At 43.0% G+C, this 21,333-nt stretch overlaps 1 protein-coding gene across 1 annotated transcript in view; it reads left to right on the forward strand.

Annotated features, from left to right (window-relative positions):
• Nucleotides 1–21,333, forward strand: part of LOC114910699 (polymeric immunoglobulin receptor-like) — an 80,417-nt gene that overhangs the window by 58,884 nt on the left and 200 nt on the right. The window contains exons 4-5 of the mRNA XM_029252845.1: nucleotides 19,990–20,310; nucleotides 20,720–21,031. Coding sequence (XP_029108678.1) covers nucleotides 19,990–20,310; nucleotides 20,720–21,031 — 633 coding nt within the window. The remainder of the gene's footprint in view (nucleotides 1–19,989; nucleotides 20,311–20,719; nucleotides 21,032–21,333) is intronic.

The raw sequence follows: 21,333 nt of genomic DNA on the forward strand, positions 1-21,333 counted from the left end.
CAGGAAGACAGAGTGGAGGTCCAGAGGAGTTCGGGAACGAGGCCATGGTGAATACAGATTCATCACCTGGACGCCTGTTGTGACCACGGATTGTTGACGCACATTCAACTCGTGAGCAGCTGTTTGTAGCCTTAACCTGTACTTGAAGTGCACATTAGTATAAGGTGCCTTTTTATAGTTTCACCTGTAGAAATGTAGGAGGGAACAAACTTGACAAGTTAGTGTGAGTATTAATGTGTGTCAGGAATGGGGGGGGGGGGGCAATGCCGTATCTGTGTAATATGAGCTCTTATGTGTTACACTATTTGTAAGTTTTAAGTGCTTGTGTTGAGTGTGTGTGCTGTCTGTGTAAGCATTCCTACTGGATGGTGCTGGAAGATGTCATGGATGTACATTTTAATCATTTTGTTTGTTCTGCTGCTGGTTTCTCAGGGTTACCTCACAATTTCAATGTATTGTATACAATGACAAGTATCTTAATATTGAGATGATATTTATATTGCTAAATTTTAAATTAAATGTTTTTCAATAAAAAGCCTGATGCTTGTCATACTTTGTTACCCTACTGATGCTCCTACTGTTACTCAAAGTAAAGTATCTACCCTAAGTTAATTTGGTAAAAATTAGCCAGCTGTATAAAATGGGTAAGTCATTGTAAGATGCTTTGGAGAAAGTCAGCTAAATATATACAAGAAATGTAAAATACAGGTGTATATAGTTTCACTGTTCAGTTTTGTTTATATATTTATAAGGTCACTGCAGCCACTCAGGTCTTGATCAAATCTTCAGATTGCTTCAAATGCTCTGACAATTATTTTTATGACAATGAAATTAGTGTCTTTTACCTCATTAATATACAATAGCTGCTAGGAGTAGAAGACAAAAACACATATTTGCTCTTGTCAACGTCTGACTCTTAAGTGACGTGTCATTCACTGCTGCAACTAAATTTTGTGAGATAATTTAGATGAGGGTTTATTGAGTTAAACAAAACATGAGGAGAAAGTTCAGTGGTATTGTAAAGTATCGAGTCATAAATTTAGATATGTTGTAGTGAAATGCAGCAGTGTCTTATCTGGGAAGTGACCAGATGTGTTTAAAACCACACTTTATGTTTTGTTAAAAAAAAAAAAAACCCTCCATCACACATAATAAACCAAGTGAACAAACCAACACTACCACTAACTAAAGGGGGGAAAAAGTTGGTAAAAGGAAAAACAATCGCACATGAAAACAGATAACAGCAACACTAAACACAAGTTTACTCAGTCCATGCGGAGTTTGTAGGTTCCTCCCATGTCTGTGTGGCTTTCCTCCAGGTGCTCTGGTTTCCACCAACAGTCCAAAGACATGCTTTTCAGGTTCCCCAATAGTGTCTGAGTGACAGAGAGTGTGTGTGTGTGTGTGTGTGTGTGTGTGTTCCACTGATGTATGGATGAGTGACATTTTGTAAGTAGTGTATCTAGCAGTGTAAGTCACCTTGGTGAATAAGGTGTGTGAGCTGATAACACTACATAGTGTTCATTGGAAGTTGCTTTGGAGAAAAGCATCTGCTAATGCTTACCGTCCAAAGCCTGTCCACTGCTGCAACGCATCCTGTTTTCCATACTGTGACTGAACTTGAATTTCTGCACCTAGCTGGAAGCAGCTACCCTCAGTGAAATATATAAATCCAGTAGTTGTGGAAACATATATTAAAACTGGATTGATCCAGAACTGTGGAAAAGTATTTGCCACATTGCCATCCATCATCAACCAAGGTGGGATTGCACTGAACCAGAGCCTTACCCAGCAACACAGGCCACAGCACACCAGTCTGGCACCAAGCACTGCCCAAAAAGGCTCGAACCACAGACCTGCCACACAGCAGACGCTGGCTGAACCCACTGCATCACCACATCCTCTATACTGCATTGTAATTTTTTCTATTTTTGACATTTAGAATTGTATATTAATGGAGCTGAGGGAGGAGGGGAAAAAAGACTGCTTTTATTTCCTTGGTGTTGGAGATAATGAGATGTGTCTTTGCAGATGTGAGAGATAACCACCCCTTCTCAGTCAATGACTGGTTCAACCACAAGTGCAATAATTGCAACTAAGCAATAGTTTCAGCTGTAGAAATGTAGGAGGGAACAAACTTAACAAGTTAGTGTGAGTATTAATGTGTGTCAGGAATGGGGGGGGGGGGGCAATGCCGTATCTGTGTAATATGAGCTCTTATGTGTTACACTATTTGTAGGTTTTAAGTGCTTGTGTGGAGTGTGTGCTGTCTGTGTAAGCATTCCTACTGGATGGTGCTGGAAGATGTCATGGACATATATTTTAATCATTGCTTGTTGAGATCAAGGTCTCACATCACAATTTCCATGTATCAAGCTATGACTCTTGTTACTAATACAGTTTACATTGTGGTCTGGTGCTTTGTGCTTCTGGAGTTTCATCCTGACCATCGTGGCCCTGTATTGAAACAATGGTGACTAATACTGAGAGGAACAGATTTAAAACATATCTGTACAACTGGGACAGAAGTGCATTTGCACTTCTCCTGGCAGCACTCATGTACTGCATCACCTTGGTAAAAAGTGCAAAATTGTCATCAATGTCCATTTTCATCATCGCAAACCATTGTTGCTGTTGTGGGAAATTTGGCGTTTGGTTTCTTTGCTTGCTGCAAGGACAACAAACTATTTTATTTAATACATCAAATCAAATTAGTAGCCAAATTTCATATCCATAAATGCAAATTATCTCGTAAGAAAGCTGACTTTATCAATCAGTACATTGCTACCATCCAAAACTCGGTTTTTAAAAACAATTAAAACTATTACATCTCAGACAACACTCAGCGAACAGAGTGATCATAAAAACATCATAAATTAATTTGTACATCAATATTATCCCTAACGCCTCCTGAGAACTTCCATATATACTCAAACATTTAATCATAGTAGTTCATACACCTCTAGACATTTCTCTAAAACTGATCCACACAGATAAACACCAGAATAAATGAAAAATAAGAAACACAGGAAAAGATAACTGATTTAAAACACCCTATATACCTACAGACTGGCTCCACACACCCGTCTTTGCAGGAAACAAATGAGAAAATTTTGTTTTCCATTTGTTTTGTTTTTATGAAGCACCCAAGGTGAGCTTGTAAAAGTGATTTCTGAACTTGCTGTCAGTGCATAAAACATGCAGATATTGAAACCTGTGGCAGAAAACACACTTGGACCATAAAGCACTGAACCACGAGAAAGTACAGTATAGATCTTATTCTTACCCCTATTTATTTCATATACACTGTGTTTATATGTATATATGTATGACTAAAAAAAAAAAAATTCCCCACTCGCCCCCTTTTTGCGGGCAGTCTTATTCCTTCAAGCTTGGATCCTCTACCAGAGGCCTGGGAGCTTGAGGGTTCTGCGCAGTATCTTAGCTGTTCCTAGGACCACGCTTTTCTGGACAGAGATCTCAGATGTTGTTCCCGGAATCTGCTGGAGCCACTCTCCCAGCTTAGGGGTCACAGCCCCAAGTGTCCCGATTACCACGGGGACCACTGTGGTGGACCTTCACCTTCCACATCTTTTCTAGCTCCTCTCTCAGTCCTTGGTATTTCTCAAGCTTCTCATGTTCTTTTTTTCTTCCCAAGCGATGGCAACATCTATCACTACGGCTTTCTTACTCTGTTTGTCCACCACTACTATGTCCGGTCTGGTTAGCCATTACCAGTTTGTCAGTCTGGATGCAGGCTCTTAGTGTCCTGTTCCTTCAGGATCAGGATTGTCCAGCCTTCTGTTAACCATTCAGGGTGGGTCCCATCCATTAGCAACTGGTTCATTTGTGTTGCCAGGCACTCCCTGGGTTAGCTTCTTTAGCCAGAAGGCATGGATCATGTCAGTTCTTCATACTTGAGACTTTTTCCTGGATGTCTGCCACTGTGATGGTTACTGGATCCTGTTCAGGGAGGTTGCTGTGCTCTTAGATCCACTAGCCCCTGGGCTTTGTTGTTATGTGATGCCTCCTTCTCCCCTATGTTTTTCCAGTATTGCTCTCTCTGGTGTACCTTCAGGCAGTGAGTCTTTGCTTGACAATTTCTAAGGCCTCAGGTATAGACAGCGTCTTCATCACACCTTTCTGCAGTTCTGATAGCTGGCTAACTTCCCTTTGTGCTGCCTTGATCTTGGCCTCTAGCCTTCTTTTCCATACTGCTTCTTATGCTTGGTATTCATGTTGTATCCAAGGATCACGGTTGCTGTATTGTACATCAGCTGGTTGGTCTCAGTAGGGATTGTTCATAATGCTGCATTCACATTTTCTCATAGACTTTCAGTAGGTACTTCACTTGGTCTTGGTAATTGGCCACAGGTGTCCTTCTTAGCCATGATCTTATCTCTTAGGTCAGCTGCTCTTGCATTCAGCTTACAAGGGCGCATTGTTCTTGGGGCTTGGTTCCCAATCTCAGAGTATGGGGATGATGATATCCCCCCCCAACCTGTCCTGGCTCCCCCTTGCATAACATTTGTGTTGTACCTCATCAATCTCTAGTTGTGATAGCAGTTGTTGTAACACTGAGCTACTAGTTGTTTAGGCATTAGTCTTGATGTTGGGTTTCAAAGTATCCATAGGCCCCACATCCTCTTCATGTAACCCCTTTCACTGGGGTCACTTGTGTAGTAGCATTCCAACAGTTCCCTATTCTCCTCTCTTGTCCATGCATGCCTTCTTCTAGTTCCAGTAGCCCACTTATCATCAGCATGTCCTGGTTCCCCAACATCTGGCACAGACCTTGTTAATCCAGGCAACATCTGAGCTGGCATGGTTCTCTTTGTTTGTTTCACTCTCATATCCAAGGTAGGCAGAGCCAAGCATAAGGAGGTCTTGCCTAAGGACCCCCTACTAGAGGGTAGGCCATGACCAGGATTCAAACCCCAGTTTCCCAGGTGAAAGACAGCAATCTTACCACTACACTATCCAGCCACTTATTTATGTGTATGTAAGTATACTTTCGGAACCACTTGTCCCATACAGGGTCACGGGGAACCGGAGCCTACCCGGCAACACAGGGCGCAAGGCCAGAGGGAGAAGGGACACACCCAGGACGGGACGCCAGTCCGTCGCAAGGCACCCCAAGCAGGACTCGAACCCCAGACCCACCGAAGAGCAGGACCAGGTCCAACCCACTGCGCCACCGCGCCCCCTAGCATTACATATATACATATTTATTTATTGGTGATACCAGACTGTACATTTATTAAATACCGTTGACGCTATAAATCGTCATGTAATCGCACAGCAAGAAAAACTTTCGTTAAATGTTTTAAACCTAGTCTTTACATTTTACGGGTAGATTCACATTTTAATTTATTTGTAGGTTTTACCTAATCAATGTGGAAAGGTGCAGGGCTTTTAAACACAATAAATTCACTGTAACTCACGGTTAAACGTTGCAGTAGTATTACATGACACTTACAGTATACACACACACACATTTTCAGAACCGCTTGTCCCTTACGGGGTCACGGGGAACCGGAGCCTACCCGGCAACACAGGGCGTAAGGCCAGAGGGGGAGGGGACACACCCAGGACGGGACGCCAGTCCGCCGCAAGGCACCCCAAGCGGGACTCGAACCCCAGACCCACCGGAGAGCAGGACTGTGGTCCAACCCACTGCGCCACCGCACCCCTTCCACTTACAGTATATTATTTTGGAAAATTATGGCTCAGATGTGTCACTTTATGTATTCATATTCAATGTAATAATAATGCAGTGCATGTGGGTGTTTACTGTTCGTAAGCAATTATATTACCATATGATTTGTACCTTACTATTTCATTATTTCGCTGTATATATATTCCTTTTGTCTAACATTTCGTCATACGTGTCATGCGAGAATATGTTAATAGACGTCAGACTAAGGCCACGCCTCCCCAAAAATGGGAAAAAGTTAGAGAAGCGTTTCGGTTGAGCGGCGGAGCTGGTGATCGAGTGAAAAATGGTTCTGTGAGTTTTTCTCGGTTTTTAGAGCCTTCAGTTACGGATTATTATTTGTACTTGAATGTTACATCAAGTCCGCCAAGAGACATTTGTTTTTGGTTTGGTTTCATTTGTTGAGATTTTATTGTATCGATTTCAAATCGTCATTGATTGATTTAACTTCATCATGCCTGATCCTTAGTTTTAAGTAGTTTTATCTGAAATCGGAAATGAAATGGAGAGATAGAGAGAGGAAAACAGAGATTTTTTTTGTAGTATACTGTAAATAGATGTGTCGTTAAACTCGTTTTGCGCAGTCGGTTTTGCTTTCGTTTTCACAAATAATAATAATTTCTCATAATAAAATATGCATACATATATAAATATACATATCTGAATTTACACACACACACACACACACACACACACACACACACACACACACAGTGCATTTATCAGATGATTTCATAAAAATCTACTGCCCTGAGGCTGATGTATTAAAACGCGTTATTTAAACATACTACATAGTTGATTTAAATAACTTTTTGTAAATTTATATGAAACAACGTTTTTGAAATATGTTGATTGTTGAATGCTCTTCAAATCAGCCAGAGAGATGTCTTCATATTGTCTATTTTGTGTTCCCGGCCCCAGCTTTTTGGATGCCTTACTGGGATGGAACATGACGTCGTTCTGGGTTTTGAACGCCAGTACATTTTCTTAGTCTTTTTGTCTTCGTCCTAAATTTTAGTCTTTACTTCTCCGCCCGTGCAATGAATACTGCAATATCGTTTAAAAACTGGCTTCATGAAATTAAATTACACAAACCCATAACGTAATAATAGGGGTAAATTAAAAATCTCATTTTTGATCGGTAAAGTTTGTTGGATGCCTTAATTTCACGGACGAGTTAATAATTCCAAAACGGAAAATTATGAAAACTTTGGGTTGGCGCAGTGGCACAGTGGGTTGGACCAGGTCCTGCTCTCCCGTGGGTTTGGGGTTCAAGTCCTGCTTGGGGTGCCTTGCGACGGACTGGCGTCCCGTCCTGTGTGTGTCCCCTCCCCCTCCGGCCTTACGCCCTGTGTTACCGGGTAGGCTCCGGTTCCCCGTGACCCTGTATGGGACAAGCGGTTCTGAAAATGTGTGTGTGTGTGTGTGTGTGTGTGTTTTTAAAAACAATTAAAATTATTGACACTCTGAATCAGTTAACATTTTCATCTACACTGAAATCTGCTTCCTTTGTTTTGTTAAAAAAATATTGTTCTCTTTGTCTTCTGTACTATTATGGTAATTAAAAATCTTTCAGAAAAATGTTGTTCTCAATGGCACAAGATGTCGCTTTTTTGACGTTTGTTTAAAACCTGCTGATGTTTTAAAGGTTGAGGTTTGAGGTTTTGTTAACTAAATTAATAAATGTACAAGGTAGGGCAGTTCAACTGCTAAAAAAACTTGTTGACTCTATAAATAGTTCTCATGTAAACGCACAGCACAAAAAACTTTTGTTAAATGTTTTAAACCCTAGACTTTAATCTTTAAATTTTAGGGGTAGATACACATTTTAATTTATTGTTTCTGTAGGTTTTATGTCATGTGGAAAGGTGCAGGGCTTTTAAACACACACACACACACATTTTCAGAACCGCTTGTCCCATACGGGGTCACGGGGGAACCGGAGCCTACCCGGCAACACAGGGCGTAAGGCCAGAGGGGGAGGGGACACACCCAGGACGGGACGCCAGTCCGTCGCAAGGCACCCCAAGCAGGACGCGAACCCCAGACCCACCGGAAAGCAGGACTGCGGTCCAACCCACTGCGCCACTGCGCCCCCTGGCTTTTAAACACAATAAATTGATTGTAAGTCATGGTTAAACCTTGCAGAACATATTACATGACATAGTATTATTTTGGAAAATTATGACTACTTGATGGGGGTGCGGTGGCGCAGTGGGTTGGACCTTGTCCTGCTCTCCGGTGGGTCTGGGGTTCAAGTCCCGCTTGGGGTGCCTTGCGACGGATTGGCGTCCCATCCTGGGTGTGTCCCCTCCCCCTCCGGCTCTGCGCCCTGCGCTGCTGGATTAGGCTCCGGCTCCCCACGACCTCCTATGGTGTGTGTGTGTGTGAGTGAGAGAGACTGAAATTACTCATTAACCTGCGAATATTCATAACCAACAATTAAATTATTTTTTAAGCACACGGTAAAAAGCAAAAGATTTAACTTCATGTAAAAAGTAAAACCTCCTAAAATAACAGCAAGACTTAAACCTTTGGACTCTGCATCCATAAAACAACTGCAAGTGCTTAAAAATAAATACTGAAATGTCGGAAAGAACAGCAGAAAGTAAATGAACACTGAAGGCGTAACTCCACCCAGTTCCAGCATTACTCATCATTAAAACTCTGGCATTAATATTATAAATTAAGCAACAGAGGATCCGATAAAAGGAAAAACGGATTACCGAGTGCCAAGAATTAGAAGTACTGATACATAAAAAGATTCCTGCTTCTGTTCCCTGGATCATGGACCTTCCTTTCTCACTAAAAATTACCCAACTCTTCAAATGCTGACACTTTTCTCTAAAGCAACTTACAATTATTTACCCATTTATACACTTGGGTAATTTCACAGCTGGAGGGATGTTCAAACCTACAACCTTCAGGTCCTCACTGCAAAACTCAGACAGCTTCATCAGGCCAAAGAAGACGCCTACAAGAACAGGGACGGAGTCTTGTATAAACAGGCCAAAAACACACTGGCAAAGGAGATCAGAGTGGCTAAGAGAAACTACTCTGAAAAGCTGAAGAAACAGTTTTCAGCCAACGATCCTGCATCAGTGTGGAAAGGCCTGAAAGACATCACAAATTATAAGATACCACCCCCCAGCACCGTGTCAACTCAACAACTAGCCGACGATTTGAATGATTTTTTATTGCAGGTTTGATAAACCCTGTCTCACACCGCACACCCATTCAGACCCTCTCTCCACGAATCAATTAACACCTCCAGTAACCCCCACCTTCCCCCCTCCTGCACCTTTGATCTGCGAAGAGGAGGTGCGTCGGGTCTTCGTCAAACAGAAGACAAGGAAAGCACCAGGCCCAGACGGCGTCTCACCGGCCTGCCTAAAAACCTGTGCTGACCAGCTGGCCCCTATCTTCACAAAGATCTTCAACAGATCACTGGAGATGTGCGAAGTTCCTTCCTGCTTCAAACGCTCCACCATCATCCCCATCCCAAAGAAACCCAAAATCACAGGACTTAATGACTACAGACCTGTCGCCTTAACGTCTGTGGTCATGAAGTCACTTGAAAAATTGGTGTTGGACTACCTGAAAGACATCACTGGACCCTTGCTGGACCCCCTGCAGTTTGCTTACCGAGCAAATAGGTCTGCGGATGATGCAGTCAACATGGGACTGCACTACATCCTGCAACATCTGGACAAACCAGGGACTTATGCGAGAATCCTGTTCGTGGACTTCAGCTCAGCCTTCAACACCATCATCCCACACCTCCTCCTGTCCAAATTAACCCAACTCTCTGTGCCCACCTCCATCTGTCGGTGGATCACCAACTTTCTGACAGACAGGCAGCAGATAGTGAGGCTGGGAAAATTCTCATCCAATACTCGCACAATCAGTACTGGCGCCCCCCAGGGATATGTGCTCTCCCCACTGCTCTTCTCCCTGTACACCAACGACTGCACCGCTAAAGACCCCTCTGTCAAACTCCTGAAGTTTGCAGACGACACCACACTCATCGGCCTCATCCGGGATGGTGACGAGTCTGCTTACAGGCAGGAGGTCCAATAGCTGGCTGTCTGGTGCAGTCATAACAACCTGGAGCTGAACACGCTCAAAACGGTGGAGATGATCGTAGACTTCAGGAGAAACACCTCAGCATTATCCCCACTCACCATCATGAACAGCACTGTGGCAACAGTGGAGTCATTCAGGTTCCTGGGCACCACCATCTCACAGGACCTGAAGTGGGAGTTCCACATAGACTCCATTGTGAAGAAGGCCCAGCAGAGGTTGTACTTCCTTCGCCAGCTGAGGAAGTTCAACCTGCCACAGGAGCTACTGATGCAATTCTACTCTGCAGTCATCGAGTCTGTCCTCTGCACTTCTATAACTGTCTGGTTCAGCTCAGCTACGAAGTCAGACATCAGAAGATTACAGTAGATAGTTCGGACTGCTGGAAGAATCATCGGCACATCCCCCCCAGCTCTCCAAGAACTGCACTCGTCCAGAGTCAGTAAAAGGGACTAGCAAAATCATTGTAGACCCCTCGCATCCAGGCCACTTCCTCTTCGAACCTTTGCCATCTGGCCGGCGCTACAGAGCACTGAGCACCAGGACAGCCAGGCATAAGAAAAGTTTCCTTCCTCAGGCCATCTACCTCATGAACACCTAAATCTCTCCCCTAGAGAGTAAACCAGTGCAATACATAATGCTATTTATATTTATATTTCTAACTTTTTATCACATCATATCTCTTCTCACACTCCCTTGCATTTGTAACTAGTGACTATTTTTGTATATAATATTGGGTACTGTATATTTTCATATATTTTTCAACTCTTATTCACATACTCTATCTTCTCATCTATCTTGCCACTGTCATTCTGTCTGTGCTCTGGAAGTTCCTGTCACCAAGACAAATTCCTTGTATGTGTGAACATACTTGGCAATAAAGCTCGTTCTGATTCTGATTCAAAGGCAGCAGCGCTAACCACTACACTGCCTGCTCTCTATCAGTTTTTTTAATTAAGCTTAACATTGCAAAGTCACCTTCAGAAAGGCAATACCTAGATGAATGGTTATAATAACAACAGTGGACGAAATAGATTCCCACAACTGGCAACATTAACAACAGATGTGGACATGAGGGAGAAACAGGCCCTTGCTGTGGACACCTTGTTGATGGAGACTGTCTCCACTGCCCAGCGCAGGGACACAAGGTGCATCGGGACACGCAGACATCTCCACCTGGACATCCGTCCAAACTCCGGACAACAAAGAAATCTGACAAAGGGAGAAAAAAGGTAAATGATGTCAATGGATTGGGACATGAGTCTCTCGTCACTGTTATTCACTTAAGTCCTTCCATTTCTAGAGGTGACAACAGGCACATTTTTACAAGCATAACTTCCAGGTAGTGATGTGTTAAAGACATCAAACTTCAACCCCTTCTGGACATATTATTATATGTAAAGGTATTCTGTCCTCGGTGCGCTAAACACAAAATCGACAGATAGCTAACAAGCTTCCAGAGAAAGTCAGAGGCTGGAGTAAAGTTGAATGCCTTACTGTTGTCTTCTTTCTCATGAAAGTACAGTCTTTTTTGTAAAACTAAAACAATACATAAACGTCAATTACACATCTTTAAATACAAATATCCATCAATACACCTAAATGCTGTCTACACTGTTGACATAACGTAAGTATTGCATTCACGCTGCTATGATTTACTAAAAATGTAAACGCAACTTACAAGCGATGGTTTGGAAGGCACTGGAGTTGCAAGCTCACCGCATGGCGCACATCACCGAAAACACACACACAGAGCCGCTCGTCCCATACGGGGTCGCGGGGAACCGGAGCCCACCCGGTAACACAGGGCGTAAGGCCGGAGGGGGAGGGGACACACCCAGGACGGGAGGCCAGTCCATCGCAAAGCACCCCTAGTGGGACTCAAACCCCAGACCCACGGGAGAGCAGGACTGCGGTCCAACCCACTGCGCCACCGCACCCCCGCACCCCCTCCCCGAAAACGCTTCCAGATTTTTTTTTAAAACCACGTGTATGCTTGTGTCACATGGCCTATCCATCCAATAACGTAATAGTAAAAAATAACATGAAGAATAATGTTATTCTCCTAAATGACCACTAGGTGGGAGGAAACCAAAACAGATCTAGAAATATCTCACAGAACAGTACAAAAGGACCCCAGTTGATGTTTAAAACTTGTCTTCCTTTGTGAATACCTTTGTTAAATTTTTCCTTTTGTATTTGTACTTTTATTTTGTCATATAACTGCAATGGCATACGGTCATTATAAGGGGGCTTTTATTTTGACACGGTCTTGTATTCCCAAGCCCTGCATTTTGATTTTACTAATTAGTTTAATGCGGTTGGGGCGCAGATATTGCAGGAACTAAAGAATTTATTTAATACAATGATTCGCAACCCTCCGAAGAGGCATAAAGTTTGTACATGTATATTGTTGTAAATGTTTTCTTTTTGGACCGCAGTCCTGCTCTCCAGTGGGTCTGGGGTTCGAGTCCCGCTTGGGGTGCCTTGCGGCGGACTGGCGTCCCGTCCTGGGTGTGTCCTCTCCCCCTCCGGCCTTACGCCCTGTGTTGCCGGGTAGGCTCCGGTTCCCCGTGACCCCGAATGGGACAAGCGGTGTGTGTGTGTGTGTGTGTGTGTGTACTTGTTTTGTCCATGAAATAAGATGGTTACGGCTGTGTTTAACGTACAGTCAGTGTACTCTGATAAGGCGAAGGACTGAACGGAAGTTAAATGTTAAATATATTTGTTTTTTTTTTTTTTTTTTTTTACACCAGCTCTTACGTTGGAGGAGGCTGTCAAGTTAGTTTCAATAAATCAACTAACCATCATCAGTCGCTGGATCTTCTACAATAATATATAATATAAAAAATACATTACAGTTATTTTTACTTTCCTTGGTTGAGGCAAACAGGTCCATCAATTCATTTCCTTAAATGATTAACGTGATTTACCATTCGTTTCACGAGATTTCTAAATAGGTGAGTGAGGATATTTAGAAAAGTAGAGCTCAGAAACAATGACAATTTAAAAAAAAAAATAGCTTAGGGAATGCGTTACTACTGTCACTAGATGAGGTTCACTTTTCACAAGCGTCAGCCAGTTATAAGGCGACAAACAAGGACCCGTTCAGAGCACAAATACATGGAAACAAATGTACGTGAAAGTTTACTTCTTCACACACCAGAGGTATAGCAAGTAGCTGTTTTTAATCAGAGAGAAAATACAGTTTACCTCCGCCCGAAAGGGAACCTCCATTATTCACAGGGGGGAACACGTCACTGGATAGAGTTTAGAAAAAAAAAACATAATATAAAACACCAGAGACCTTGGTTTTATTCGTATATTTTTTAATTAATGTTTTAATTTGAATTAATTTTTAAATTCAAATAATTTTTAATTTTAATGTTTGAATTAAATGTTTTTAATTTTTTAAAGTTTCACGTTAATATTATAAATGTAAGATGAAACAATACACTTTCGAAAAGTTAGCGATTTAGTTTCAATGACACCCCACTCAAATAATGTTAAGGTTGCATCCGGATTACGACACTGTTGATGTTTGCTCTAACTAAGCTTGTGTAGCGGTGGTGATTTCAATCAACTGACTCTTTGTTTCCTGTAAATATATATGAATTAAATTTTTCAGATCACAAATGATTTAGTTTTTCTCGGTGGGCTGGGACTGTCGACATTTAAATGCAGGACACATTTATTTATTTAACAGACGCTTTCCTTCAATGCGACTTCCACGGATCTAGTATGTAGTGTTATCAGCCCACACACCTATTCACCGAGGTAACTTACACTGCTAGATAGACTACTTACAATGGGTGACTCATCCGTACCGCACAGAATTACTCTCTGTGTGTCAGTCACACACTATTCTGAGAATATAGTCACACACAGAGAGAGTTATGCAATAAGTAAAACTTCAAGCACCTTCGGACACCACAGACACCTCTACGCGCAGAATTCGCAAAATCTTAGCAAGCAACTCCAGCTTCCGTTTGCTCCTTCCTTGTCAGCTGAGCCTCTCTGTGGTTGAAGCGCGATTCTTCAAACTAGTATCGCGCTCAAACGGCGACCGCAGTTTTTTCTTCTCCAAACCGTTTTTCGTTTTGACTTGACGTTCTACTGCGAATAAGCGGCTTTTTTGCATTTGCAGTCCGAGTATTAACTCATCAAACAAAAGTAAGACAAGAAGTGAAGTCGTCTCGTCAATGAATGAAGCAACGAAGAAATTAGACCAAACAAGCGAAAAGATCAAAACGCAAATAGGCACATAAATAATTCAGAAAACGAAAGCACTTTTAAGTAGTCTGAAATGACTACCGGCGGTGTGGTGCGTCTTTATTATCATTTTCTTTCGTTTTCTGAAGTATTACAATTATAACAATTCCCCTTCCTGGCTTCAAAAAATATAACTGACCCATGTCTTTCCCACACCAACATACCCACGAAAGGACTGTCCCCCAATATACTAGCAGCTCAGCCTAAGTCATCATGTCACATACATTACATGCATCCTTCAAAACACATAAAATACTTCTAAATTGCAGTATAAAACTTTATCATACTGTAACGACCCGCGTTACTGTTTAAATGTAGATAGTTGCATTATGGGAAATAATGTTAAAGGGTGTGTAACCGCTGGGGCCACTTCGGGGGAAAATAGTAGGGTGACCATGTCTTCCAGTGTGTCGTGAAAACGTAGGGGGTGCTAAGGCAGGCTGGCTGTAAGCGCAAGTCTTGGAGGAAAAGGGGTCCTCGGACGGAGAGCATTATTCCCTTTGTGTTGGTGTTCAAATAAACCGTTCGTTATGAACGCAGTCTCCGCGTCCTCCTTCGCCCCATCCAAACCCACGGCGCTGCGCGCCACAATACTCCTAAAATCAGACAAATAAATTAGTCATCGGTGTAAAAGGTTAGAAGTGCACAGAATAACCTAAGAAAACAAGGCCATAAAATCTGTAAAGAAAATGCTATACAGGTAAAACCCACACACATTAAAAGCATGACTCACTCCAGCGTACGGGGCTGCTCGCATTTTTTAACTTTTCATGTACACATGCATCTCCGGCGTCATGTAACACGAAGAGTTAAAATGCTTTTTGTGGCAAACACGTGCGCGCACATAACCACACACACTCTTTGAAGCCACTTGTCCCAAGCCCGGCAACGCAGGGCGCAAGAAGACACGCCCAGGACGGGGCGCCAGTCCATAGCAGGGCTCAAACACCAGACCCACCACGCCGGAGTGGAACGCAGCCAAACACCCCAGCCACTGCACCCACCTGGCATCGGGGAGTGGAAAACTGCCTTCTGGTGTTAAGTTTTTGTTGTCAACAGCTATATTACGTACATGCTCTGTAAAACTTTTAGTGTCACGACAAGTTGGGTACGTGTACTACGATACAGAGCGGTATTGTGTGGCCGGGGCGGAGTGACCTGTTAGGAACGCGGGCGACTCGACTGATTTACATGTTACAATGCGTGCGAATGAAATGTGTGTTTTCTGCGTAAACGGTAAAGCCTCATTAGTGCCATTTTTTCTCTCCTTGAGTCACTCGAAAACCACAGAAAGGAAGTGGGCGAGGAAGAGAAGCCGCAGATCAGCGTCGACCCAACCAGCAGTTGTCCCCGTACCTTCATGATTGTAGGTTCTGTGGCAGGAGCGGCGATTCGCATCTGAGCCCTTGTGGTACAAGCTGTACGGTGGTACCGGATGAGTGCGGGATAAGTACTGCAACAGTCAGTATAAAGTGTAATTGAACTCACTGTAAACTGCACACTTTCGACTTGCATCACTTAATCATTTTAACTTTTGATGTATCCAAATACATAAAACCAACAACTTGCATGCGGTTCTTCAACTTTTTTACTCTTGCATTTCGCTGTCATTGTTGATTACACACACACACACACACACACACACACACACTGACTGAAGCCGCTTGTCCCGAGCGGGGTTGCTGCAAGCCGAGGTTCTGGGTCGAGAGAAACGTTTCACGAATATTCCTTTCTTTCTGTATTCTTACTTAGTGACTTCTTCCGGCTGTACCGCCGTTTAAATAGAGTCAAGCGCCGCTCAGCGACATGTCACATTTCCCTTAGGGACATTTCACTTAGGAGCATTTGTACCGATATTTAATTGTGCTTGACGTGTTTCCCTAGTGGGGGTGTGGTGGCGCAGTGGGTTGGACCATGGTCCTGCTTTCAGGTGAGTCTGGGATTCGGGTCCCGCTTGGGGTGCCTTGCGACGGACTGGCGTCTCGTCCTGGGTGTGTCCCCTCCCCCTCCGGCCTTACGCCCTGTGTTACCGGGTAGGCTCCGGTTCCCCGTGACCCTGTATGGGACAAGGGGTTCTGAAAATCTGTGTGTGTGTGTGTGTGTGTGTGTGTGTTTCCCTAGTTGGCCAAAGGGTTAAAAGCTTGCTGGATCGGCCGGAGAAGGAAAGAAAGGTCCTCTCACCAAAGCCCCGCCCCAAGGAACCAATAAGGACCAATTAGGTAGTTGGGGGGCGGGGCGATCGGACAGGAGACATCATATAGTGTTCTGCGAACGTGACTCACGCTTGAGGCGTAGGTGAATGGCGGTTTTTAAAACAGCGCTGCGGAAAGATAAGGCTCCGTGACTGATGATCACTATTTATGAGACGAAACAATTTCTAAACGGAGTCCTCCACGTGAAGGAAGTAGAACAGTAAGTTGCCGTTTTGCTTTATCAGTGTTTAGTCTCGCGCTTTAAAGGGAGCTTCAGTATTTTCGGCATATTCGTCCAGGCTTAACCTTAAGTTTTGGTAAATTATATCTCACCTGAGTGACAGAGTAACGGGTTCGCGACCTGCCAACTTGTATCTTTAGCCAATTTTATCTTCGTTTTGCTTTACTGGTGGGTTTTACGTTGGTGGTGGTTCTTGTACTGGTGTCTCAGAAGTTCCGTTCTGTCGTCCAACTCGAGATAAGATCATTTGCAGCTCGGTGGTCCGGGTGGATGGTTACCGTGGCGCTTAGCGCGACCTCGTCTCGAGCTGCCCGTTACTGTTTCAGGCAACGTTGTCCTCTCACGTGACAAATAAGACTGAGGAGAACGATTTTTGTGTTCTCGCACCGCGCGCAGTTACGTCATCATGTGTCTGATCGCCGTGTTTCTTTACTGGTTAAACAGGATTGTCAGAAAACAGAGCATCAGAAAAGACTGTCACTGCATGTCGTGACCGTGGACCGCGACTCGCTTGTTTGAGGGGTCATTCACTACTATTTTATTTATTTCCACCTTAGGGTTACTTTCTGCGCACCGGTTCTCTTTTTCCACTGTCGGTAATTTACATTTATTCATTCAAGCTGATGGGGGTTTTTTTTTTTTTTTTTTTTTTTTTTTTTCTCTCTCTTCAGAGTTACACTTAGAGAGTTGAACAACTTGTGATTTTTCTACCCATTTTGTGGAGCTATTTAATGTTCACTGGACCAGTTTAGGGTGAGAAGCAGGTTAGGAGGACAGGAAGGAGATGCTCAGTGTTGTCTTGTACAGGCAGTGTAACAGGTACCTTTCTCAGAGGAGGAGTTTAAGGTAAAATGGGCAAGGGAAGTACTGCAATACAGGGACTCCGGTGATCTTCGCATTGCTGGTGCAGACATCGAGGTAAGGACAGGAAGGAAGTGGAGAATGATGCTGGCTGCGACAGCACGGCGTGCTGGTGGTGGGTACAGTAGCATCTGGAGGAGCAGGTCTGCTTATCGCCCATCATGGCGATACATGGAAGTCCAGGGGAAGGAGAGGCAGGAGGCGATAAAGGAAGAGGTGCGTGCAGAAACGGAAGAAGAACAGATGTCCAGGAAGATAGGGATGCAGCAGCAGGGAGTGTGGATGAGCTGGGAACAAGCCCAGGAATCTAAAGTCTCGTGAGCAGAGCCCCATCGTATTAAGTTCTTGATCCAGGGACTTTAAAATATTTCTGATAAACAGATTAATGATGGACCTGAAATGCCAAGATTCGTTATTTGAATGCATGAAAATTCAACTGCGGTTTATTTCAAACTTCTCTGTGAGCATAACTTTATGCATAATATTTATCCATTATGCAGTCTGTTTTGTAAATTATTAATATATGTAGGTTATGTGATAAAAGGGCAACTAAATTGATAAATTCTAATTTTGCCATGTGATCCTTTGCAGATATTTAAGTTTTCTGAACTGGACATGATGAATTTGAGCTCAGTGTTCCTGATCTTCACTGGTAAGTGTGTGTGTGTGTGTGTGTGTGTGTGTGTGTGTGTGTGTGTGTGTGAGAGAGATTATTTATCTGGAGGTGCACTAACACCATTGAACTGAGGAATAACTGAAACTTAAAAAAAGTTGTTGTCCGATTACTATATTGGATCCCCCCCCCCCCCACTGATCTAATGAAAATAAACATGGAAAAACTCTCTCTACCAAACTCTTGGAGCTGATGTCTGATCGTTCAACTACTTCAGTACTTGGTAGAAAAGAGTACAACATGAGGATGTGTATAAGTTCTCCACAGCCTGACTAAAATGTGTTTTACTGTGGCATGAACTAACAACTGCTAACACTGCTGGAGAATGTGCTTTTGATTGACTGTTACACAGTTCAAATCACGTTAAACAGAATGTGCGTCACTTAACTTTTGTATGAATTATTTTCCACTAACTATTTTCTTCGATCCCTTTTCCTTTTAGTAAGCTTTTATTGTGATCAGAAATTAATAAAGCGTAATCAGTTGTCACAGTCAGGTTCCCGGTGGTCTGGAACTTATACCAGGAGCATAGGGTACAAAGCTAGTCAAGGATACAGGTTGGACAGGATTCCAGTCCATCACAGGGTGGTTCTTCATTGTGAACACAAGTCCTTTCGGACCTGAGAATTGAGTTATTCATAATGATCAGTTGAAATAACATGTATAATGAGCAAAAACCTAGACTCTTGAGCTATGAGAGTGTTTCCCCCCCGTGGTAAATATCTGCCATAGGATTAGCAAATACCGCACAGAGTTCTAGCATGTGACGTGAATTTTTGTCACTCTATTGTAACTGCAGTATAATAAGTACAATAATCACACATGATCTGATTGATCCTGAAGTTTAACATTAGTCCGTCTCTGTCAATTCATTCAAAACGTTTCAGTGGCTTTCAGTGCCAGCCTTGTAATTAACTGTGCAAAGTGGTCAGTTACATTCCTTGGATTGTTTCTTTGTGTGAATGATACTGTTTCCAAGTTCTACAGTGTTGGACTTGTTGAGGAGCTGGAGGGCACTCTTTCTTTTCTGGTACCTTCTTTTAATTTCTTAATGGCTGGGGAATATTTGCCATTGAATAAATTATTCTAATTGATTCCATCTGCCATCTTTCTGAGTTTTGGTTTTGTCATGTAAAGTTCAGGTCCTGCTGTGATGTGCACTGGCACAAATGGTTGTAGTGGACTGAGCGACTGAACTTCAGATGGGAGCAGAGCAGCCGAGCGGTTCTCTCTCGATCGAGGTGGCTGGTGCTCGCACCTCGGTGTTCTGAGCCCGCTGACGGAGTTGTTTATAACACATTGTAAATAAGAAAGGCTGATGAAGAACCATGACCCAGAGTGAGACCAGGCTGTCTGTACTCATCTCCACCCCTTTTTACCGCAAGCATCATACGAAATTCACTAATATGCAAGCATGTAACTGTAGCAATAAGAAATAGAAGCATAACTAAGAAATTTAAAAAAACAATAAGTTGTCTACGCTACATTAACACGTAATTCTGGAGGTGGAGGATGATTAAGAGGCAGTGCTTTACTGATGGCCCACAGGTGGTAGATATAGAAGTCAGAGGATCTTCTTCTGTAGCTTGTTTGCCTTCGCTTTGGTTCTTTTATCCAAAGCGACGCACATCTCAGCAAAAGTATAATTTATGCATTACCTTAAGAGAAAGAGACATAGCTGCAGACATGAAAGTCTCATGTAAACCTAGTTTGTTAACCTTCTAACCTTGCTAACCTTTGTTGCTGTACCTTCACTCTTGAAAAAACAGCATTTACGGTTCTGGATTGGTGTGTGTCAGCACTTTGGGTTGGGGTTCGGCATTAGAATTGACATATTAGCAGTTTGTTACTCAGATCCTTGTAAGTTGTCAGATTCACTCTGTATGTGCATGCATATACTTTACCTACTGTACTTTATTAAAATAACTGTTCCTCCCACCCCCATCTCCAGGGTTTCTAGCTGAACTCTTTGCATCGCAAGTTGTGTCCCTGAAAGGCACTGCTGTCTTGTTCTGCTATAGAACACAAAACACTCCAGCAGAGCAGCAAGATGTGATCTGGAGGATAGCTGAAGGCCAACTTGTTGCCCAGTGGTCCCGGGGGCGGTTCACAGCAGGCCCTGGGTACGAGGGCAGAGTCCAGCTCTCTGAGAAAGGGATAGAGGGTGGAAACTTCTCTTTAACCATCTCACCTGTTGAGTACAATGATGAAGGTTCATATGACTGTTTCACAGGGTTTGATCATCTTGCTGTGGTGACACTAGGTGTTTCTGGTAAGTTTTTGTCCTTTGTATTACAAGCTCAGGTTCTGTCACTTATTTGTAATGCCAGTATTGCATTAATTGGTGTATTTAGTAGCTTTTTTGTGTTTTTATTGCTATACAGTGGTTTATTTTTTTTAACTGATCAATAACCTCAGTAATTTTTTTAGATTAGATTGCAAATCTGTGTCATGTTCTTAAGTGGAGAACTTACTGTGGTAAAATATCCACCTGTGTAAATGGGTAATAACACCGTAGGCTCTGTAGCTTATACTGAATAAAGTACCTGCTAAGTACATAAATATTATAAAGGATAATTTGTACTAAAATTGTACACTTCTAATTGTAAGCTTGTTGTGTTCTTTACAGCAATATTTACATGTTTTATTTATCATTACTGTCTGTTCTGTCACTTTCTCAGTGTCCACAGACAGGAATATCACTGCACAGGTTGGGGACCCTGTCACTCTCCCCTGCTATGCCAACGTCGGCAAACAGGCAAATCTCAGTCATCTTAACATCCGCTGGGAGAAAGATGGACAGACTGTGCTGGATATCCAGTCTGGTACAGGCTCCGGCTTCAAGAACAGAGTCAGTTTGTCTCCAGACCGTGTTCGTGTGGGTGACCTGTCACTGACCATCAGCGCGGTGCTTTTCTCGGACAGAGGAGCTTACCGATGCTTCTTCAGCAATGATATAGGGACACCTGAAGGGATTATTCTTTCTATTGCAGGTAAATATACAAGGGTCTGTCAAAGCCTGAGAAATGTTTCCCAGGTGCACTGTATTGTGGAGCTGATACATTATTGCAGTTTCCTTCCTCAGAGGTGCAGGTTTTCTTGAGCTCTTAACTATGTGTGATACGTTTGACTCTATAGAAGTACAAGATCCAGATCATCAGTGTTCTTAATCTAACATTTTTTGAAGACAAAAGGACATATTTCACCCCGTACAGGTCCTGCTGCTGTTGGTTATTGGTCATTTATCGAAATATTCAATCACTTCACCAGCTGCTGACCTGATAACCTCCATCTG

This window comes from Scleropages formosus, chromosome 6, assembly GCF_900964775.1.
Source record: "Scleropages formosus chromosome 6, fSclFor1.1, whole genome shotgun sequence".
Lineage (NCBI taxonomy): Eukaryota > Metazoa > Chordata > Actinopteri > Osteoglossiformes > Osteoglossidae > Scleropages > Scleropages formosus.